Source organism: Acipenser ruthenus, chromosome 21 (assembly GCF_902713425.1).
Source record: "Acipenser ruthenus chromosome 21, fAciRut3.2 maternal haplotype, whole genome shotgun sequence".
NCBI lineage: Eukaryota > Metazoa > Chordata > Actinopteri > Acipenseriformes > Acipenseridae > Acipenser > Acipenser ruthenus.
Window position 1 is genome coordinate 31,419,285 of NC_081209.1, and position 22,889 is coordinate 31,442,173.

Genomic DNA, 22,889 nt, shown 5'->3' on the forward strand with positions numbered 1-22,889 from the left:
ACTAAACAAATCAGCAAGAAAAATGTACATGTGTGTACAGAGAGGTACTGAAAATACAAGGCAACTGGGACCAGTTTGAGCTGCTCCATCGTCCAGCTTCCCTTGAGTAGCAGAGAGGTACCAATAGCATTGTTAACCCAAACACAGTAAGCCTGTGGTGCAGCTGGAGAAATCAAACAGGTGTTGCTACATGTAGGATTGACTTTTCTCAGCTGCTAGAATTCGTTCCCGGTTCTTGACAAGGTGGGATGCAGCCCAGAATGTATTTCCAAGAACTCTTCACCTTCTCCCCAACATCAATCAGAGGTTTTCACCTCAACAGATATTACAAAACGATCAAAACACAGCCTCTTTCCTTTCTGCACTCTGGATATCGACCAGAACATTTCTGATGGAAACAACATATATGCATCTTACAGACAGCAGCTGGATTTAGACAATAGTGCGAGACTACATCCAGAGAATTGCAGATAAGTCATTAAGATAACAGATGGTCTCTATCTCACAAAAAGGATTACGTTGTGATGAATAATGCACTAAGAAACTGTCAAACAACCTCGAAAGCTACGAAGGGGTGACTGGGCCAATTCAAGAATAGATTGTTCTTGCTGAATTCCCTCAGTATGACGGTCTATTTAGTTTTTGCATGCATTGCAATGTAACACCAGATGCTAAGTAACCCACACTTTTTGCAGACCATGTGTCGATTGACATGTTTTAATGCCCTGAAGGACTGAGATATTATTGCCCAGTTTCTGCAACGTCATGGTGTATAGAACATTCACAGATTGTGTCCTGAATTTTTATAAAGCAAAGACCTAGGTTTAAAAACTGTAACAAATTAAATCTACAAGACTTTTAATTGTGGTTTTTGCAATGTTTCTCGAACTGCAGCTTAATCATTCCACTGTTTCAGTGACTTAAGATTTAGATCAGCTGGAAGCAATGGTCTTTTCCTGAAAATCACAAATTAATCAGATTGTACTAATCACAAATGAAGAACAAACATTAAACTGGTAATCACTGGAAAAAAACAGTAAAGCTTGTGTAAAATGATCAACCTTTCAAGTAACTCTCAGTCCATGAGTGTCCATTTACCATAATAAGAGCTTCTGATAGGACGTGTTCTTGATATGGGTCTGCAAACATTTACAAATTATTATTATAATGGGAAAAAAAATAAAAATCACCATACAACGGATGATAAATGCATTTGGATAAAATCAGATATTGGTTACACAAACCACCCCAAACAAGATCTTTCAGAGTTATGACCGTAGCTCTCTTCAGCTGGACTCCCCCACACCTCTGCAGCTTACCCCAGTTCCATGGGACGCCCCGTATGTCTGATAGTTGGAGACTTCAGGTTTCACTTAACTAATCGTTTTCCAAGAAAAAAAAAAACCTGCAAGGATCTTCTGCCGTCCCACCAGGGCACCTTGGAAATGAGATCTGAGATGCCGGGGGTGGGGTGGGGGGTGGGGGAGGCACGACTCTCTTGTCTTCCTCCTTCCGTTCTGAAGTCAATGGCAGTGAAGGGCATTCACGTCCGTTAAGATTTGTTTGATTATCTTATTTTTTTTTTCTATATCAAGGTCCTTCCAATAAGTTGCTTATTTAAATCAGCTCTGAAGGTTGAACTTGCGTACACACTTGCTGGAGCAGCAATATGCAACAAAGCTCACTGTCGTCCTGTACAAAAAAAAAAAAAAAAATACGTAAAAGGACAAGAAAAAAAAAAGAGCAGTGTTAGGGATATCTGGGAGCGCTGGGGGGGTTTGGTACTGGCAAGCTCCCTGGCATTACTTAAAGATGTATACGTCAAGGTAATGTTTAATGATCTCAGCAGCATCTCTCTGTCTCTCATTATTATTTTTTTTCAGTTAAGAATATTGCTATTCACAGTAACCAGTACTGTCCACTCATATGCTGCTAGGGGTCTTTGTATGTCCTCATGCATTACTGACTGCTGATTAAAACTTTCCTGGCGTGATCTGTACATAGTGTAGGCTTACTCTGGCAAAGTAACAGGAACCTTTCTACAAATGTTAGATCGCAAAGGATTTTTCTGTTGATATAATATCTGTGAAGCTTAAAATTACAAATGGGTTCATCAGTCCAAGTGAATGTTTCAAAATCAAAATGGTTTTTGGAAGGAACTTATCCCTATGATCTCATCTCATTTTTACATCCTTGGCAGGGACTTGTACCTGTGGCAGTGGATTCGTAGAGCTGGCACACTACCATACAGGGCAAGGGAAGCTCTTAATCAAAAAGATCGGCTGTACTGTCCTTCATCGAAGCTGCCATTCAAACCGTATTCAACGAACACAATTATCTCAATGGGTTCTTGTCCCTGAAGTTTAATGAAATCGCAGGTAAACTCTTTTTTTTCCTCCTCTATTACATTCATCTGGTGCTGCTGGCTCTCTGCCCAGGTAATCACAGTACGAGCTATTATTGCACAAAACTGTATTTCATGCAGACACAGCGAGGCACTGTACAAACTCACAGCAAGAGGCTGCACACCCTTCCCCTGTTGAGGGAAACCAAGAAGCACTGCCTTCCCTTTCAGTGAGCTGCTCTCCTCTCTGCAGCTCGGCCACCTGACCGCCACTGATGGGCTGAACAGCAGCACAATGCAATCTGGGTTTCTTTTCACTGATGTGTCGAATGTGTCACTGTGTCAGGCTACACCTTAAGAAACTTGAACTGCCTTTTTCTTGATTCAAACAGTCAGATACATCAAGTGTGTGCACTGATGGCTTTACTGATGACCCAAATCAGCAATAAAATCATTAAAAACCACATTCCCCAATATCCGTACGGACAGAAGCGAATGCAAAATGAATTCTAGATGTTACAACTGGGGTATTTTTAAGGCAGGAAACTGCAGAGGGAAGAATCAGATTAAGACCAGGTTTACAGATCCACACATTCAGTGTGAAATCAGGAGCAATCTGAAACTGCCAGAGACGCTACTATATTGGTGGCTGTTTATGGGGTATTAATTGTCTCTCTCTGTCTCTGAGGAGGAGGAGGCTGGGGGCCGCACTGTGATCCTCAGTCATTACCTGCGGTGCACGCCCACCAGTGGTGTCTCTCTTAGGGGGAAGAGTTTGGGGTAGACAATGGTAAACATGGGCTGGCTGCAGCGATGGCAGTGTCCCAGAGGGCACTGCAGCAGCTCCAACAAGCTCTTGGGTAATGAGATCGGGGGCAGGTACTTCAAGTCTGGAACTAAACACAAAAACAGAAAAAACTGAGTCGTACTACTTTTATCACACAGGCACACCTAGTAACGATCCTCCTGAATGCACGGGGAGTAATACTGAGCTCGAAAAGCACCAGCAGCACACCTCAATCACGCAAAGTGCAAGATCCTCATCTTGCCCCTATATCATTTTTTTACTCTGAAACTATTTAATTAATTATAGTAGGGTTCACTTTTTGCACCCAAAAAAAAAAAAAAAAAAAGGATACCGTCTAAAATGTCCTCATGAACTTGGGCACAGTAGTTGCATTATTAGACACACACAAGCTTCCCTTGAGCTGCAGTTTGCCAGTCATTAATTTTTTTTAGACTTCCCACCTAGGCAGAGTCAACAATGGCTTGGAATCAAACCCACAACTTCCAGATCCGAGCCTGAACAAGCAAACCGCTGCCCCTTGGGTTAGACAAAGGAAGTGCAATAAGAACGGCCCTCATTAGATTAATTTAAACAAACTGAACAGGCAGCGCTCCCGGTGGTCTGGTCCAGGACCTGTAGCTCCATCAGGATTCAAAGCCCTCGTCTGTGTGGATTCTGTGTTGCCTATTACATACCTGTGTTGAGCTACTTTAGTACCCTGGTAACTGGGCTGCTGCAGCCTGTCGTTAGGAAACAGGGGCCTGCCCAGTGTTGTGAACCAAATGTTTTATTGAGTGGTGGCTGGCTCGAACACCCTCCGTAACAGGAGGATCCATTACTAAGCACTGGGGCATTTCATCAACATACAAACACACACGCACACACAAACGCACGCACGCACGCACGCACGCACGCACACACGCACACACGCACGCACGCACAAACACGTTCTTGAAACTACTGCAAGTTGTGAGTTAACGATTGAACAGAGACCTTTTTTTCCCACCTAATAAAAAGAATAAAAATGTTTCCTACTGAAGTGTGTGGCTAGTGCTTTATTGCCACTAATGTCACTAGTTGCAAGCACCCACTAACTCCAACACTCAGCACTTCCCACTTTTCCTCCAGATCAGGTCACTCTGTTGTTGTGGTCAGACAGACACATTGGAGATATATTTTTACACCTCACTTATAAAAAGACCTCCTTCTCTGCACCATGTGTGCTCTATAAAACAAGAACAAGGGAATCCATGTGCAAAAAGAGCCTCTTTCAGTCTCTCTCGCACTCAGCAGTGCAGAGGCTTGGAAGACATGTATGGTGAGCTACCATCTCCTCTCCAGCGAGGGCTGTGGAAACATGGGGCGAGGCCCTGTTAACGGTTTCCAACCAAGGTTAGGTTTATCAATAATCACTTCAGGCACCTCTCCTGAGGTCAGACCAGTCACAGGAGTGCTTTAATACCAATCTCACTGATCCCCCCTCTCCCCAGTTCTCCCCTGCTCACATTTGGCGAGGTCGCTGTACATGTTGTGGAGGATCCTCATTGTCAGCTCCTCCAGAGGCTCCACCCTCTCCGTCTCTGAGTTGACAGCCTTCACCTCGGCCGGGAGGGGAATACTCAGCTCTTCTGAGGCTATGGAAAGCAGCTTCAGATCTGAGGTGTGCGAGGACAAGCCGCACCTGCAATTACAATCACCAAAGCAAAGAGAGTTTATTCGTCGATTCATTTTTAACAATCCTTAATGACTTATTTTAGGTTTTTTTGGCACTGGAGGCAAAAAACTTTGTATTGTGTCATCTTTTTCATTTATTTATCTGGCCACAAGCCCGCTGAAACCCAAGCCACAATTAAGTGATATGTATAGCGTTCAGCTATTAGCGTGGCATTTGCACACAAGGACACACTGTAAATCTTTGCTGAAAACATTACAACTTTTTTGCATTTACATTTGCTATGATCTGTTATGGAGAACAGAGACTGAGAATCTGTAAAACTAAACAAAAAAATGTCATTAGCTGTTCATAGAGGTAATAAAGCATATGGTCTCCTGCAAGTGAAGCAAGGCAATGGGAGGGTTAAGGTTCAGACTCTCCCCACAGACTGGTGCTTACCCACTGCAGCCGATGACCTTGTTGTACAGGTAGGACGGCAGGCCCTTCAGGTGAATGTTATTGTCCACAAAAACATACTGCAGCTCCCGGGAGCGTCCTAGATCTGCCAGAAACACCCCAGTCATCAATCCACCACATTACAACACTCACCGTCAGCTCACCTTCACTCTCTGAAAACCTGAACTGCTTTCTTCTGTGCACATGAATCCCTTACCTGGTTTAACAGTCCTTGATGCGTGCTCTGGATGAGTCTTCATTGCATTTCCTAAGGCAATCCTTTGTTTTTTTATTTTCTCTGTGTGTTTTGTGTTAATGCATGGCTCATTATCATACACAGGCACGGACACTGTTCTAACGAGAGCAGAGAGAGACCAGGAGGTGAGCCCCTCCCCCTCAGAGCCGTTCACAGTGTGATGAAAAGGACAGTGTCAACAGAAGGTATCTCAGAGCGGCAGCACACGCTCTGCTCCGGGTGGAAGAATATCTCTGTGTGTCCTGATTGTTAAACTGTAATCCTATCCAGTCAATTACCTTGCCTGATATGGTTAGCTGAGCATGGAGAAGGAGGAACTCTGTTTAAAAACAAGATAATCTGTCAAAGGCAGTGTGCAAGAAGATGCTTCAGAGCTTCTAGGCTACAGATGAGTTGAAAAGACAGCAGCGCAACTGAATTATTTAATACTGCATTAAAAAGAAAAATCAACCACTGTAAGAAGTTAAAACATATGACATAAAGGGTCCTATTTTACAAAAACTAAAGGATGATTCAAGGCATGTTTTGTTGTGGATACCGATCATTTTCAAAACATGAACTATAAAAACAAGAAACTCAAATTTCCAAGACTGAGAACTTCTTAGTTCTTCTAGTTAAATAAAAGGTGCCATTTTTTCCCCCTGGCATTAAAGCAGGTGTGGAAATAAGACTCCCATTGCAGACCAATTGCAATCAACCCTACAGCTCCCCAAGGTAGTCATTAACCAGCATCACGCACCGAGAAAGCACTGCAGACGTGGACGAAAGAGTCTGCTCGCTAACAGGTTCAGAACGAAGCATCAGGACTTCCTGCACTTCACATCTGGCTGGGTCAATTTTATAGCTCACAGAAGTTGTCCATCTGTGGAAGACTAGCGCAATGCCACAAAGGTTCTTTTCATGTGGCTGCTTTCAACAGCACTGCTGTGTCTGAAACATTTCCATTTTCTCTCTTTCTGACTCCCCAGATCAAAGCCTTGCTCCGGGGAATGACCAGAAGCTAGGAATCCCTAACAAGACGCCGATTCTAGTACTTACATCATGGTATTAGCATATGCCATCCACATGGCTCGCACGAAACAAGACGGCCAGTGTTATCCACCGTGCTGTTGTTTGAAGCACGTTCAAAAAAAGCTTGAGTGGAATCCGAGTGCAACGTGGAAGCAACTTATTAAAAAAAGAGTCAGAAAATCCAAAAGAAAGAAATAAGAAGTTCCATCTACATCCCCTTTGAAAACCCTGATATTTTTATAGGAAGATTACAAAAAGAAAGATTTAAAAAAGAAAGGTCAAAAAAATTATTCTAGGGGTTTTTTTTTTTTTTTTTTTTTTTAAGCTTTCAGTTGGATTTCGTAGCTTTGGTTTTTATTAAATTTTTCGGTGCTTATTTTTAGCTGTTTTCGAGTTGCATGTGTATGTTTTTTTGGGGGGCTTTTGTTTTTATATACTGTATGAAATGATTGTTTTCGGTTCCTTTCGTTTTTCTTCTGTCACAATATGTATAGTAACTCACAGTACTTGCACGCTTCATGTACATTCTTTCCTTTGCTGTCTTCCACAATGAAATCCTTACGACCAGGGGCATATTCTTCTGGGGTTTTTGTGTGTTTTTTTGTGACATTTTTTTTTACATTTCGCCACAATTTGCGATTCTGTTTTAAATTCCATGAGCGTGTAAATCCTCCCGATCATACTATAATATAGCTTTAAATCTCGAGAGCAAGAACATCTCGTTTTAAATCTCGCAAGTGTGTTACAATCCTCCAATAGAAATGTAGGAATTTGCTGCTACTCAGTCATGGGGTGAGTTTAAGTATTCAGAACGAACGAATCAATGAGAGATAGGGCAGCAGTGTGGAGTAGTGGTTAGGGCTCTGGACTCTTGACCGGAGGGTTGTGGGTTCAATCCCCAGTGGGGGACACTGCTGTTGTACGGGTGGTCACACCAAATATTTATTTGATGTAGATTTTTCTTCTGTTCACTCACTTTGCATTTTGTTAATTGATAAATATAAACTATTAACATGTCTATTTTTGAAAGCATTCTTACTTTACAGCATTTTTTCACACCTGCCTAAAACTTTTGCACAGTACTGTATATATATAAAAATACATAGCATGTCGTTGCTCCCGCGGCCCCCAGTTTGGGAACTGCAGCATGGAAAGATCCCAGTGCCAATCCCAGCTAGCTTTTCTAAACACAGAGAAAGCATTAGTTAGATAACTGTGATACTGACGAGCCGAACCCAGAACTGGCTCTTTAGAAAGTATACCGTGACGAATGGCTGCAAACGCTTGTGGCATCGTTCCATGTGAAAGCACGCTGGTACAGTACAACTGGCAAGGGAGACGCGCTCTTCGTGTCTTTTAAGAAAGCAAGCCATGCAAAATGCTAGCACTTCAAAATCAAATGGCTCAAAACAGCACCCTGCACACTGGTTTCATTAGAAAACTAAAAAGAATATCCTCAGCATTAAAGGATTCTACTGATTCTTTCCTCAGGGAAGATTCTTTCCTTAAAAAAAACAAAAAAACACACACACAATCTGACTCATGAATAAATGAATAAACCAGAGTGTGAGAGTACTTTCATCTGCTTTTATCCAAGTGTCTGACAATGTTTTATTTTGATTCGAAACGTCTGCCCCTATTCTAAGCTAACAGTCATGCAAGGAGCAACACCTGATACACTGCTCTGATTCAAAGGTGCCACCTTCGAGCCTAGATGGGACATGCAGGCATTTCATTTTCTTTCTATTCTTTTTTTTTAATAAAAGCAGAGAAGCCTTTAAGTGTATGGTTTGATTTACAACCTGTAACAAAACGTACTGTTCTACAGGACGGAGTCAGATAATCTAGGTACTGTGTATAAAAAAAGAAAAGAAAAACACTTTAAGACTACCAATCTATCTGAATTTAAAAAAAAAGCATTTTCAAAACATATTTCATGTTTTAGGTCTAAATAATGAGTTATTATTTTTTTCCACCAACTGGCTCCTCTTTTGTTTTCATCCATGCCCGGTGAGTTATGATCCCTTTCTCTGATTTTCCACGTTGATAGGTGGAAAATCAGCTCCAAATGTCTGGCAGGGAATCAATGGTAGAAAACCTGCGTCGGGGAGCTGTGTGGTGGGCTTTGATGTTAATTCTCATTCTAAAAGGCTTCCTTCAATGCAATTCACATTGAAGAGTGACTAGCGTCCAAATCGCAATGTTCAATCTCTCTAGCGCACAAGTGATCAGCTCACCTAGCTTTCCTAGGGCAAGCTTCTTTTACTGGTACAGCTAAATGCCCTCTATTCTTCCAGTCCCAGATCTGTAACCAGAAGCATTTCCGTGATGGGGAACTGAAAATACTTATGGCTGGGTAGCTGTTCAATCATTCAGAGATCCTGTGATGCATTTAACACTGCCAGGACAGCCAATGAAAACCATCAATGCCAGACCATTCTGCAGAATGAAAAATGGCTTGTTTATACCAGCGGTGAGGGCAGTTTGGGAAAAAAAAGGTGACTTTACCCTTGTATGGCTGGACAACCTGAAGTCAACAATTACCAATATTACCAAAAAGATAATAAAAATGCATATATGTTACGAAACAAGGGAAAGTGCAATTCATGCAGTTAATTTAAGGGCTCTCTCCAGAAGCAAGTCTAAGTTGTCTAGCCCCCCATAAGACCCAAGATTTTGTACATGCCACTCAAAGCAACACCTAAACCAATCGCTCTGCAATGCAGCAGAAGACTCTTATGGATTGCTTTGTGCAGCACTCCTCCCTCCCTTTTCCTCACCTAGGGGTAGGAAAGCCAGGCTGTTCCCTGCCATGGAGAGCTCGGTGAGGCTGGGCAGCTGGCAGAGCTGCCTGGGGAAGCAGCGCAGGTGGTTGCGGTCGAGCGTCAGGCACTGCAGGGAAAGGCACTGGTGGAGTCTCTCAGGCAGGGTGCTCAGCCGGTTAGTGGAGATGTCCAAGGTCTCCAGGTGCTTCAGATCCCCGATCTCTGCAAGGGAAGGAAGGTTTAAACAGAGGATCACAGTGACGCCAAGGAAGAGGCAAGGCAATCAGTCGCTCTAATGTAATTTAATTATTTTTTGTCTTTTCGATAGCTGCAAACATGGGGTTGTTTAAGTTGAGGGACTTGGGCACAGCCAACTCTGGCTGAACGATAAAAGGAGTCAATAAAACAGGTGATTTTCAGTGCTAAGTGCCTTATAGGTCAGTCTGGTGCCCCGAAGCACCCACCTGACAATCAAACGGTCTGCATGCAAACCTGTTGCATGTTAACCTGCTGGGATTATTTGTTCTTTTTTTATTTCTGTTTTCTATGAAAATGATATGCAGTACGTTTGTGTAGGAGTGTTTGTCTGCACACACGTGGGGTTCAAGTGTGTGCGCAGAAATGTATACGTGATGTGCACCTGTTTGTTTCTGTGGATGTTTTGTGGGGTTTTCTCCATGTGGTGGCTGTGTGCGTGTCGAGGCAAAAGGCTAATTCTCAAGTAGCAGGCAGTGGCAGTGCATGCTACGTTTGTGTACAATGTGTTTGTGGACGGTTTGCAGGCACGCATAAGGGTAGAGTGTAACAGACATTGACGAAGAACACTAATTCATTAACAGCACTACGGACAAATGAATGCCATCTCGCTTAACGAAAGCTCAGCCTGTCTGCCTGCCTTTGAAGATCACAAAAGACGACCCATCCTTCGTATATAGGGCAGAACAAACAGCATGCACAGGTTACTCAGTCAGCAGCATGCAGTGCCACAGGATCATCAGTCATGTTTTTAAGGCATGAGCGGTATTGATGTCTGCTAAGAAAGACACAAATTAGATTTTCCAGGCACCTTAATAGCATTTGTCTCGACCCCTTGTTATATTGAAAAGGGAATACTAAAAAAAGTGAAATTGGAAGCAAGCACTCAACAAAGAAAGGCTGACAACTCTCAGTGTGAGGACAAGCAGAGAGGGGTGATTTGCGACAGGATAGGCTGGTAATTGAGACTCTGCCTCTGTTCTGCTAAACACTTTCCCCAGCAGGGAGCCTTCTCTGATAGCCTGCTAGAGGAAAACAGCATCTCTCTGCTGCCCCCTAAAGGGACACTCCACAAACCTCCTGACCAATGTGAAAGCAGGGCAGGATGCCAACTTTCTGTTGTTTACTGAAGCACAACTGCCACCACAGAGCTGGATAATACTGTATGATGCAGACCTGCACCTGTCTGTGTATTTTTTATTTTTGCATTGGGTTATTGTGTAGTATCGGTACTCTTCTGATGTTCAGGACCATGATCGATTTCCTATACCTAGATCACCGTTACACTCCCTTTCTCATTTGATATTCCGGACCTATATTTGCAGTGGAGTTTAAAGCAAGTTTCTGGCCCTTGACACAAGCGACACTGCGTTGGCTAGTGAAACATCCACACCAAGCCTCCACAACTACTCACAAAAAAAGAGCCCTGTCAGAGAGGGGAGCTTCTGCCTAAATCACATCTGCTTTAACACGCATACAGTATGCTCCTTTAAGAGCCTTCAGAGACTGAAGACTTCGAAGACACATTAGTGTGCTGAACAAAGCTGCTGACTGCACTTGACCTTAGTTTCGGTGCTCCGCCTTGGTGAAGAGAGAAAGCAATGCTTTCCAGGAACTCCTTAGAGGGGAGCACGCCAAAAAACAAGGACAATATGAAGGTCGTTGGAACAGAACAGCGGCAGCCTCGGCTGGGAAGCAAGCCCTGAGCTTCAGGGCTGGATCAGACTGTGCTGCAGTAATGGTGGGGCTGAAACAATTTCACAGAGCAGATCATTAATCTCCTTCCCCCGACAGACAGCTCCCTGTGACCCACATAGAAGCCAGCAGCAGCTCAGAAGCTACCTGAAGCGCTTGTCTTTTCATACCAGATGAGGCAGCAGGGCTCGCTATTTGTTGTATTATTGATATCCCTGCATCACACGGCCTCTGTTTACCGCTTACCGACTCAGACGTGCGTCTTCAAAGGTTAGTGTGCTCACAGTTTAACCCTCAGACTGACAGAGGTCCCCGTGTTTCTGGTTTAAGTATTGAATAAATGTTGTTATACTGTTTTATAATACTTTGAAACAGATTAAAAACAATTCATGCAGTACAGGGTAAATATAAAGAAAAGTGACCTGTGACAATGCTGCATTCTGCTGTAACCATCACTATGAAATCCCTTCCTCAAGATGCCCTTTTTAAGAATTCAAAGCAATAGCATTAGAGATCTCCTACAGAGCTCCTATCCTTACCTATGGTGGTGGTCCTCGAATCTAGTTTCCCTTTCTTTTGGTGCTTCATTTGGTGTACATACTGTATATACATTTTTACAATAATTTCATGTCAAAGAGTTCTCCTTTAGGATGCGGATATACTGTCATACAATAAACTGGTAACAAGTAATGTTTTACAGTGAACAGAGTACCATTCATAGTAAATGTAAACACTTTCATAAATAACAAAGTACCGGAACATGAAAAACATGCCTGAGGATGCTTGGACACACATCTCATAATTAAAGACCACAAACTCTGGATCTCTGGCTGGTCTAGCCCTGTGCATCCTGATTGAACATTGGTTAAACTTAGCCTTGTCTAGGATTCTTGCAACGTTGCCATTAAATAAAAAGAATCATACTGTATAATCCCTTCATTAGCTGCAGAAAAGATTTTTAGTTAACATTCCTTCAGTAACATTTGTGAAAAGGTCTTAAAACACAGAAGCCTTGCTTTCCTGTTAACCCTTTTTTTATTTTTACATTTCATTAAGAATTTCAGTACATTAAACTGAGCATTTTATACATTTTTCTGTAACCCACAAACGCGCATCATGTTCCTGCTGCAATTAGCCATAACTGGGGCAGGAAAACCAACAGCCTCCCCCTTTGAAACTGTGTGGTCAGTGTGCTGCAGCGGCCTCAAAGGCACAGTGTGTCTGTGCTCTCAGGGGAATCTAAAAGAGAAGTGTATTAATCATTTCACACATCCACTGCTGATAACTGTATCACTTCAGATCCAACTCACACAGTACTGCATATGCAATATAGTGCAGCCATTCACGCTTCAGCAGTCCATGTGGGTCTACTAATCCGTTTCTGCAGGACTCATGCGACCAGTGTGTTACTTGGAACAATTTGAGTTTTTCAAAAGCTCCTTCATACTATGGGCTTCAAACCTCATTCAAGCTATTTTTTAATTTTTTTATTTTTGATACCTTGTTATCTTCTGTATTGCATCCCAGATAATGAGACACTTGTGGCTCACTTATATTGGGAAAGGCACTAAACAATAATAATAAAAGGTAATAATAATAATAATAATAACAATGTTTTACAGTAGGAAGTCTTCAGATTACTATGTTCCTAAACTCTGAATGTATTTCCAAATAAAAAACGCTGACATTTATTTCTGTCCTGCTCTGATCCGAGGCAATACTTATCTCAACTGTTACAGCATCTGAATCGTGCCTGCCAGTAAACCCAGAGGTGGTGGGGGGGAGCTTCTACAGCAGATCTCATGTGACACGAACGAGCCACAACAGGGGACAGGAAGTGGGTAGAAAGACGTGAAAAGAAACGACACATGGTGCGTAGCAGTGGAGACACACATGAAAGGGTCTTGATGAGTACCCTTGACTCATTTTCTAATACCAGAATACAAAACAATACGAATATACAAAAAGAGAGGGAGGAAGGGAGAGAAGTTTAGTAGAAGTTTTCTTTTCAGCGTTAATGTCATGAGAAGAAGAGAGATATGTTGCGAATGCCCATGTGCTGTGCACATGTGGACTTGTGTGAAAGGCACTGTGCATCAATGAAGGGCTGGTCAGTGAATCTTACTGCTGATTTCCTGGTTAAAAGTCAAGCACAAAGAAAAGGATTCTCTCTAGTTCCTGTACACTTATGGAGGCTCTACCGTTTTCACACTAGGATTAAATACTGTAGTGACAGCGCCCTCATGCAAAACTCCATACTGTTCACCTTCACACTGGAAAACTGGGGAGCGAGTTCACACCAGAATGACCTAATCCTGCCCACACAAGCACTTTGAATACCCAATGAATTCTAGAGAAGTGTGTGAATTCAAGCACGCAGTAAAAGCACTGAAAACCAGTTTCTGCATTGAGCATCACTGGTACAAAAATCTTTAGGAAATGTTGTAACCTTATTCAGGAGCCATACCAGATTTTTTATTCTTTGTAAGTGTATATGCATGAGAAATCTCGCGGTTACTTCTGCACAATCAGCATGACTACAAGAAGAACTGAAATATGACTTTTTAATGCTGTAAATATTGGTATATACTGTGCAGTCACATGCTCAGAACATTCAAAGACCATCCTCTCTGATGTTTGTTTAGATCAGTAAAATAGGGACTAATGTCTGTAAAATCAATCACATGGAAAAAAAAGAGAAGCATGAATTAAATCATAAAAGCAAAACAATAAATAAAATAAAAAGCTAAAAGGATCCCACATTAGTAAGTGAAGCCTGTGCTCCTTGATCTTTTAAGAGTCTGAATGTCTATCCAGCAGTTGTTCAGGATGAGTTTTGAATTTCACTTAGTGCACATACGGACAGTGACCACCTCAAACGCTGCCCGCAGTGCCGTGACAGACTCTCCGCTGCAGGCTAGCGTGTCTGAGACAGCTGTACGGTTTATTAAATCAATTAAAACATGTTTACTTTCAGCGCCTAGACTGGTGCTTGGTTTGTGTGCTCAGTGGTCTATGCTGTGGAGAGCTAAGCGCACAGTCTTTCCTCTTCTAGTGACATGTCTGTCACTAGAAGGCTGACTAAATGAGAACATCAGTGAGAGAATTTCACATTGCCATCAAGTATACAAATACAGAATATCCATATCTGTGAAAAAGAATCGGAAGAACCTGGACGTATTGACACCTAGAGGTTTCTGCTTCTCAACTGATTCATCTCAGCTGCCTGAATGTACTGCTTTTAAACTTACAAGAGTATGTTTGGTAGCTAGAAGTAACTTGATCATAAATTACTGAAACTTATTCACCACTTTTTGCACATATATTTTGCCACTCTTCTTACCAGTTCAGTTTCAACTAATTCATTTTTTAACCCTCTAACTCGGTCTAAAAAAATCTAAAACATTTTACATTACTTATGTGTCATCACTGTGTGTGTATCTATAAATGTTAATTAGAATTAATACAGATTTAAAGATAGAAGTAAAAATGATGTCACAACACATAAAACACCATCACATCATGTAAGAATAAATGTAAGAATGCCGTCAAAAAAAACCTATAAATACCTCCAATGTTTTAATTCAAACACATGCTCCCTTGAGAAAGATATGTACAACATATCAAAACATTGGGCAGCTGGCTCTTTGAGCTGAATATATATATAAGTGTCCAATATTGAGACTTCAATAAGAAATATTCATATTCTATAGATGCACTGAAATAAAGTACTTGGAGGTCATTCATGTGTTTGTTTTTTCCTCTTATTTTTGAAAGGATGCACCTCAAATAAAAACAGAAACAGTCAGCATTACTATAAAAGAGCTTCCATTCTAACCTGAGATACCACAGGGTTCAGTATGGTTGGCACTGAAGCTCAGCTGCATGCATCAGGCCTGCTTCACCTCCCCAATGCTGTCCTTTAATGCTCGCTCTCATCTGGGTGGTGGTGGTGTTGCCATCACAAAAGCCACAGCCTCAGCTAGGGGGTTTTGGAGACCCATACACATTGCATACAAATAAACACAAACACCTGCAACTGAGCCAAACACACATTTACACGATTTTAAATGATTTCTTTCTATACAATTCTGAAGAGCTCGACACCACCAGTAACAGGTTGGGTAAGGTGATCTGGTTGTTAACAGTCTGAAGCAATCCCAGATGTATGAAATAGAAGCCTTGCTGCACTCGCTGTGTTTTCTCTGCAGCTCCCCGGGGGTGCCTGCTTGAAAAAACAACACCGCGCTCCCTGGACGCCTGCCCACCTGGCATTCCAAACCTGTTTCGTTAGTGCATATTTTTATTCCCCGTTACTAAATCATGAAACCAAAAAGTGAGGCAGGGTGCTGCCAGAGTGAAAGAAGTGGCTGCTCAGGAGTCATTAGTGAGAGGCTCGAGCAAACCCAGCCAAAATCATCATCAGCCTTAAAAAATAGAGGCATGACAGGGACCGGGGCCAAATAGCAATCTAAACGCTGCCAAAACCTGGGAATCAGACAAGCAAACAAACAGCAATCTGCACGCTGTACACTGCCAAAACCTGGGAATCAGACAAGCAAACAAACAGCAATCTGCACGCTGTACACTGCCAAAACCTGGGAATCAGACAAGCAAACAAACAAACAGCAATCTGCATGCTGCACGCTGCCAAAACCTGGGAATCAGACAAGCAAACAAACAGCAATCTGCATGCTGCACACTGCCAAAACCTGGGAATCAGACAAGCAAACAAACAGCAATCTGCATGCTGCACGCTGCCAAAACCTGGGAATCAGACAAGCAAACAAACAGCAATCTGCACGCTGCACACTGCCAAAACCTGGGAATAAGACAAGCAAACAGACAGCAATCTGCACGCTGCACGCTGCCAAAACCTGGGAATCAGACAAGCAAACAAACAAACAGCCTTTGTACGAGCTGCCAGTGTCAATAGGAAAGTGGCCCTGAAGAGCTACACTAAGACCAGCAAACAAGGTGTACAGGGTACTGGCCTTGAGATACAGTACTTCAAGGTTTTCACTGAATGGGGGAGGGTCAGGACTTCATAATGTCTTTCAACAACTGTTATGAGCATGTCATTTATTATGGTCCAGTTTCCTGTTGGGGGGTGGGGTTCACTGCACATGACATGGACAGAGCCTGTGAAGGTGTGTGTGCAGCGTGGAGACTGGACTGGTCCAGTTTCCTGTTGGGGGGGGGGTTCACTGCACATGACATGGACAGAGCCTGTGAAGGTGTGTGTACAGCGTGCAGACTGGATCTGACAGATTCTGAATCAGTTGTATCAGGTTAAGAGGATTCTGGACCCGTCACTCAAGTAGTTATTGCTTTTCCCAGTCATAACTAATAATGAAATGAAAAGGTCAAATTGCACTCAGCACGCAAACTGAAATGTCCTTTTACTGTTTCTCCCTAAAGGAAGCAATACTCCCTATTCAACCCATTTTTTTCCCCATTTATTTATTCACTACTATTTATTTATTTTCTTTCACAGTTTATTTTTTACAGTTGACAGTGCAAGGATGAGCCTATCAATACAGACGCTACCTTGTGATTTTTGCTCATTTCTACAGGTTTCTCCGCCCCTGATGCTAACAGTGAAAGGCTACCCAGAATGTCCAGGTTAGGTGAGACTGCACAGTTCCTCGTATCTAAAGCAGCATGTCCAGTGTACACAGCGTATCATACCTGCAGGGAGGAACTTCAGCTGATTATTGGCCAGCCTCAGGTGTCGCAGGCAGCTCAACCGGCCAATCTCAGGGCAGACTACCTGCAAGGCATTGTCGCTCAGGTCCAGGGATTGCAGCTTAGCTAGACAGCCTATAGCTAGACACAAAGCATAGTAGTATTAGCAGTAGTATTATGGAAAACCTATTTTTAGTGTCATATAAAGCAAATTAACAGTTTCTATCTTGGGTTAACGCTGTATGCGTCACCAGAACACCTTCGTGGATTTACAGCCTCATTAGGTACAGTTTGTGTTTGTTGTTCCTTATATTATTATCATCATTATTATTATTACTGACAATAGAAGAACATAGAGCAACCTTGTGGTTTAAGGCATCACATCAAACCAACTACTCTATATTACCTTCTAATAATGCTGTTATCCTACCCTGCTGCATCTCTCTCCTCCTCTTCTAACATGATCACATCTTCTAGTGGCATTTTAACACCCACAAATAACTCTGCTATGTCGTTATGTGATTTGGCAACACGGTTACCAGCGAACCCTTGCAAGTGGCTTTGTCACCTGCCTCGCACGTCAGCACAGTGTTAAAATGGGGGAATCAGCCAGAAGGGTGCAAAAGATACAAAATAAAAACTTTTGTGGCTGAGAAATTTAACAGAATGTAATGTGTAACACGCACGGCTTTTGTGCAGAAAACAACAATTTATCTATATCTATATATATATTTATAAAGGGACAACCTCCCAACGTTTCAGTGAGTTTAACATACCTTTGTCAAGGGAAAGTGTGTTTGAAAACAAACAGTGCAGGTACTTACATGCCATGGTAACGACACTCATGTATTTCTGTTTAAACCTTTTAATGTGCTTGTGATGTAACTTACTACATAGTTAATGATGTAACAATCTACTATTCCTTTCTATTTAAACCTTCAGGCATCGTGCTATGCTCTATCTAGCCATTTATTCTTGCTTTATGGTTCTCTATTGTACATTATTGAATTTAACTTCTTCTAAAACTACATGCTGTAGGTCATATTCATTTTTGGTAAAGTGTTGAACTATTCTGATTGATTGATTGATAGATAGATAGATAGATAGATAGATAGATAGATAGATAGATAGATAGATAGATATTTGTTAACAGCATATTTGTGGAACCCATCTTACAGGGATGAGTTCCAAACCCCCCACCCCACCCTGAGTTAACTACAATGTTATTGTTGGCACCATGTAGCCAAAAAGCTGTGAAGTGATGCGAGTTAGATTTCAGGTCATGTGATAAATCTTTGATTACCTTCTGGCACAATGACAAAGTTGTTCGAGTGAAGGTACCTTAAAGAAAAAAAGAAGTGAAATTAAGCTTTTTGACATTTTTGGCAAAGCAATAAGCAGTACAATGATTGTGTGAATTATAACACTGCTTCCACAAGACATTAATATATGTTATTGTAAATTAAGGCTGCAAAGAGATGTTCACAGTATTTTTGACAAGTGAAAAGACAGGACAGGATGTTTGTGCAATTCTTTAGTTCCCTCTAGTGGCACACATGCATCATGGGACATCACATCTACATACAATCCCACCTCCGACACCACTGTCCAAACTAGAATACCTACAGCAATACACAGACAGCTCTTGTTCATTCTTTTCCATTGTAATGTTTACTGTGCTGAGTAGGAGTCCCTGATAAATACATATGTGACATGGATCTGCCTTTGAACAAGCTCAGAATACACTGTGAATTGTAACTTTGTTTGGAAGGTAATGCAAGGTGGTGAAGAGGTTTTACAGAATAAGATTTGCAAGAAAAATCAGTCAGTAGAAGAAAGATTGCATTGTGTCACATTGGCTTTTTATATTGGCATTGTGCCCTTATCTCTGGTGCTATTCCCTTGCTGTGCCTAATGGCATGTCACTGCCTATGCTTACCCTACCACACTAAACAATGGGATTTAAACTAATCCTGCAGCAAGAGAATCAACTCTCATCGAACCATGGCTTATTAGAGAAAATTGTAATCCGACACACTGAAAGTGAGGCCAAGGCTTTTAGAAGCAGTGGCAAAATATATGAACCTTGGGACCTTGCCAAATGATGAAGGATAATGATCCCAGTAACTACATTTCCACATCACTGAAGCGAGCTTTTATGATATGTCTGCATTTCAAATAATTGCTATGTTAGGCTGCAGATAAATACATAGAAGACTGCGTACTTTCACACTTCTGGCTGATGGATCTTACCCAGCAAGATACATTCAGAACATGAAGCGGCTTTAATGGAGCATTAAGTAGTAGAAGCAATTCTGCAGCTCTTCGTAAGCTACTGTAGGTCCTACTGCCCTTCACAAGGGATGAAACAGCACTGCATTGTACTGTACATGTTATCACAATAGCATTTTTGACTCTGACAAGCTTCTGTCAAAAGTTGGTGTTCTGTTTTATTTTTTCACACTGCACTAGTTGCAATAAAATGTTACTTATTAAAACCTCCCTGCAACCCCACTAATAAAATATTACAAACACTCAGCTCAGAGAGCAATGAAAGACCAAGGGCTCCATACAGAATAAGCAGACGTGCTGCATTGAGCTTTTTCTTTAAAAGATGACGTTTTCATAATACTCACAATTCAATCAAGTTAGGTAGCTTCTGGGCTAGATTTTCTGGCTGAAAAAAAAAAAAAAAAGATATGTTTCCATGACTATGCCTCATGCTAAAGGTACTGTGGAGCACTTTGCTGTGTATTTTGGGAATGAATGAATTACAATGCACAAGGTTCAATTACAGTGTAGGCTGCATCGCTGTGCTTTTTAAAAACAAATTCAACGTGTGGCATTCGTACCTGCAGTGCCACGTCACGTAACAGAACATAAGCAGCCTAGTTAACCGATTGACCTGCACCATGAAATTAACAAGGACCCATCGCAAGACTGAACATCCCTGGAAGGGCCTTTCTTTACCAGCAGTAAGACTTATGGATAACTGACTCTGTACTGTACCATCACTGAACCTGTCTGTGATAATGGGTCTCTGATTACGTACCAGTTTATAGTGCTGCACAAACCGATTATTAGAATCTAGCTCTCCTGCAGTTGCTGGCAATCGGGTGAGGGTCACTGGTGTTGACTAGGCTACAAATTCAAAGTGAAACACAATGAAGAAACAGTTCCCTGGATTTGTGGCGACTGCTGCTTTTGTTAGACTCTGAGGAGGACAGCGATCCACACAAACCCAAGCAGCTGTTTCTTCCCTCGTTTCACTGTGAATGGTGAATCAGCCCGATCGACAGCATGGACCCTCACCTGTGGAGAGCTCAATCAGATGAATCGATGCATGCAGTTCGAGCAGTTCACAAAACAACTACCCTCTGATACTCCATCAGTGGGATGCGAGTGTGCTGAGGAGCGCAGTATAAAGTATAATGGAAGCTAGTTAGGGCAGCTAGTACCAGGCTGGTTAGGGAGTTTCTCTTCATATACAGCCTCTCCAGATACTGCAGGCCCTCCCCCTTCAGCAGCTCCAGAGGGAAGTGGCTGAGGTTCCTGTAGTTCAGAAACAGGTTCTTGTGCCTCTCCTGCTTCGCCATCCATATGGTCTCATGGAGTTCGGAGGCCATGGCCCTCCCTGCCCCCCATGGGTTTACTCGCTATCAGCTCTGTGGAGGAGACCTACGTTGTGGATTGTGGAAAATAAAGCGAAGAAAGAGATTTGTAACGATTTCTGAAAAAAAAAGAAAGTAAAGAGTTGAAAGTAGCAGCGTCTGTTTGTATTAACTGTTTTTTTCGCGGTTGAGCAGCGACTGCATTGGAAGAAGATAAAAATCGAATGGAGACTGGACTGCTCCCTTATCTCCATAAGAAAGAGTCCCTCCGCGTCAGATCCCTGTTCGTGCTGAACCCGATGATAAAGCACAGCGGGTTTCATGTGCACCACAAACAAAGACGTAAATCCCCCTCCGGTGTGTTTAAAAAGTGTATTGTTGTTTAATCCGGTCTGTTTTAAAAGGTGGATTGTTATTTAAGTGCTACTCCAGTTTAAAACAGAATCGGGACATTCTTTCCACACCTCGAAATCGTTCCAGAAATACAAGAAAAGTGAATTATATTGTACACCATCTACACTGCAACTGTGAGACACGACACGCCCACTGTTGCAACATATTATCATCATCATCACGATAACTCATCTACAGTAATGTACGCACAAGGCTTCACTTACACGAACTGTCTGCCTCACATACTAACTTCTTTAATAATTAAATACAATGTCCGGGTTCAGCCTCTTCATACTGAGCTGTTTGCAGGCTAGTCAGATAATTGCTGTTTAGAATTGCAATCATTCTCAGAGCCCACTGACGCTTAACCCACAGTAAACAACTCTTTGACAAGGTCGTTTGCTGTAAACGAAAACCGCAATTCTAGGAACTGTTTCAAACTCACTAGTGTCTCTCCATTCTCTGTTTACATGCTTGACATCCTTTCAGCTGCCATTCGCCCAAAAACCAGCAACAACCCTGGACGTCACTGGGTAGCTCAAGGAGGTCGCCAAAACGAACAGCCATGTAAAGCAAACGTTCATTGGTTAATTCTCCGAATTGAACCGAGTTGCATTCTGGGATATGTGGTTTTTTGGAGTCGCGATGTAATTTTTATTGGTTTGTCTTATCAAACATATACAATGCTACATAGTTCAATACGTGTGTCTGTGTGTGATATTCATTGAAATGATCCCTGAAATGTTTTGTTCGTTTCTAGATGCTTTACTCACTTATTTATGAAATGGTCATGTAATCTGTGATCAGTAGGCTGTGTGGTCCAGTGGTTAAAGAAACTGGCTTGTAACCAGGAGGACCCTGGTTCAAATCCTAACTCAGTGACTGACGCATTATGTGATCCTGAGCAAGTCACTTAACCTCCTTGTACTCTGTCTTTTGGGTGAGATGTTGTTGTAAGTGACTCTGCAGCTGTACACTCAGTAGAAGTTGCATTGTGTCAATCCAGTATGTGTTATATGTATCCTGGGTGCTGTACACTCAGTAGAAGTTGCATTGTGTCAATCCAGTATGTGTTATATGTATCCTGGGTGGTGTACACTCAGTAGAAGTTGCTGATAGTCTCCTTGATGATGTCTATGTGTTTATTGTTAGTGGGGACGGTTGCAGTAGCTGTGCAATATACAGATAGGCTCATAGTATTTACAATCTAAGAAGCCTGCAGCACCAGCGAATCATCACATCACGTTATCCATCACAGTAATGAACGCTATGCTGCTGTAGGCCATGGAAACACAACAGAACAGCTCCAGCATGTCCTATAAAGGGGCCTCAGCTTTAGGGACTGTGCAGCCTGGAAGGTAATGGTTTTACAAGCTGATTTGTGTCTGATTTGTGCAGAACTGGCACCCCAAACACTTGATTGCTGTGCAGACCTGGGTTAAAGGATTCCATGCAGTTTGTATACAAACTGTTTTTCAAGTGAGTGTTTCCTTTTTCAAATGCTTATATTTCATAGTATACTGGTGTTTGAGTTTGGCCTTGGTGCAGCTTCAGGGCCATTAAACAGTATGATATGATACACTACACTTCTAAAGAACGTTGCCAGTAACAAGGAAATGAAATCCTAAGTGTCATGTAGTGTTCCGTAAAGACACAAGAGGGAGCTCCTGCACATTGACAGTTTTTGGAAGCCATAGAGTAGACTGTACCAGAACATGCTGCTGTCTTCCTGGTAAAGTTATAAAAAGGCCTGTTTTTATCTAGTCATGTTTAGCCTCATGTTTACAGCTAGCACTACAATTCAAGGGGTTACAGTAATTAACTAACTTGTCTAGTGCAGACCATTGTTGCCACATTGTTATTGAAAATAGACAGTATGGTAGTATGGTAAGTGAATGTGTTGCGGGGGTGGGGGTGGTTAGACATGACTGTGGGAGCTCTATAGGAGGAGGGGGTAGGCTTTTGCAGGTCCTC

General features: G+C 42.1%; 1 protein-coding gene across 4 annotated transcripts; it reads right to left on the minus strand.

Annotated features, from left to right (window-relative positions):
* Window positions 1-703: 703 nt before the first annotated feature.
* Window positions 704-21,491, minus strand: LOC117427606 (leucine-rich repeat-containing protein 28-like). 4 transcript variants are annotated; one of them, XM_058995573.1, is made up of 10 exons: window positions 21,361-21,491; window positions 20,370-20,641; window positions 19,548-19,588; window positions 18,215-18,252; window positions 16,915-17,052; window positions 9,289-9,495; window positions 5,245-5,347; window positions 4,637-4,812; window positions 3,075-3,240; window positions 704-1,692 (listed from the first exon to the last, which is right to left on the minus strand). In XM_058995573.1, the coding sequence occupies exons 2-10, from the start codon at window positions 20,535-20,537 to the stop codon at window positions 1,623-1,625; spliced, it is 1,107 nt and encodes a 368-aa protein (XP_058851556.1). In that variant the 5' UTR covers window positions 20,538-20,641; window positions 21,361-21,491; the 3' UTR covers window positions 704-1,622. The 4 variants fall into 4 exon arrangements, with proteins under 4 accessions (XP_058851556.1, XP_058851558.1, XP_058851559.1 ...); XM_058995575.1 differs by having other exon boundaries at window positions 20,370-20,589; window positions 21,361-21,486; XM_058995576.1 differs by lacking the exon at window positions 21,361-21,491 and adding an exon at window positions 21,140-21,354 and having other exon boundaries at window positions 20,370-20,589.
* Window positions 21,492-22,889: the final 1,398 nt, after the last annotated feature.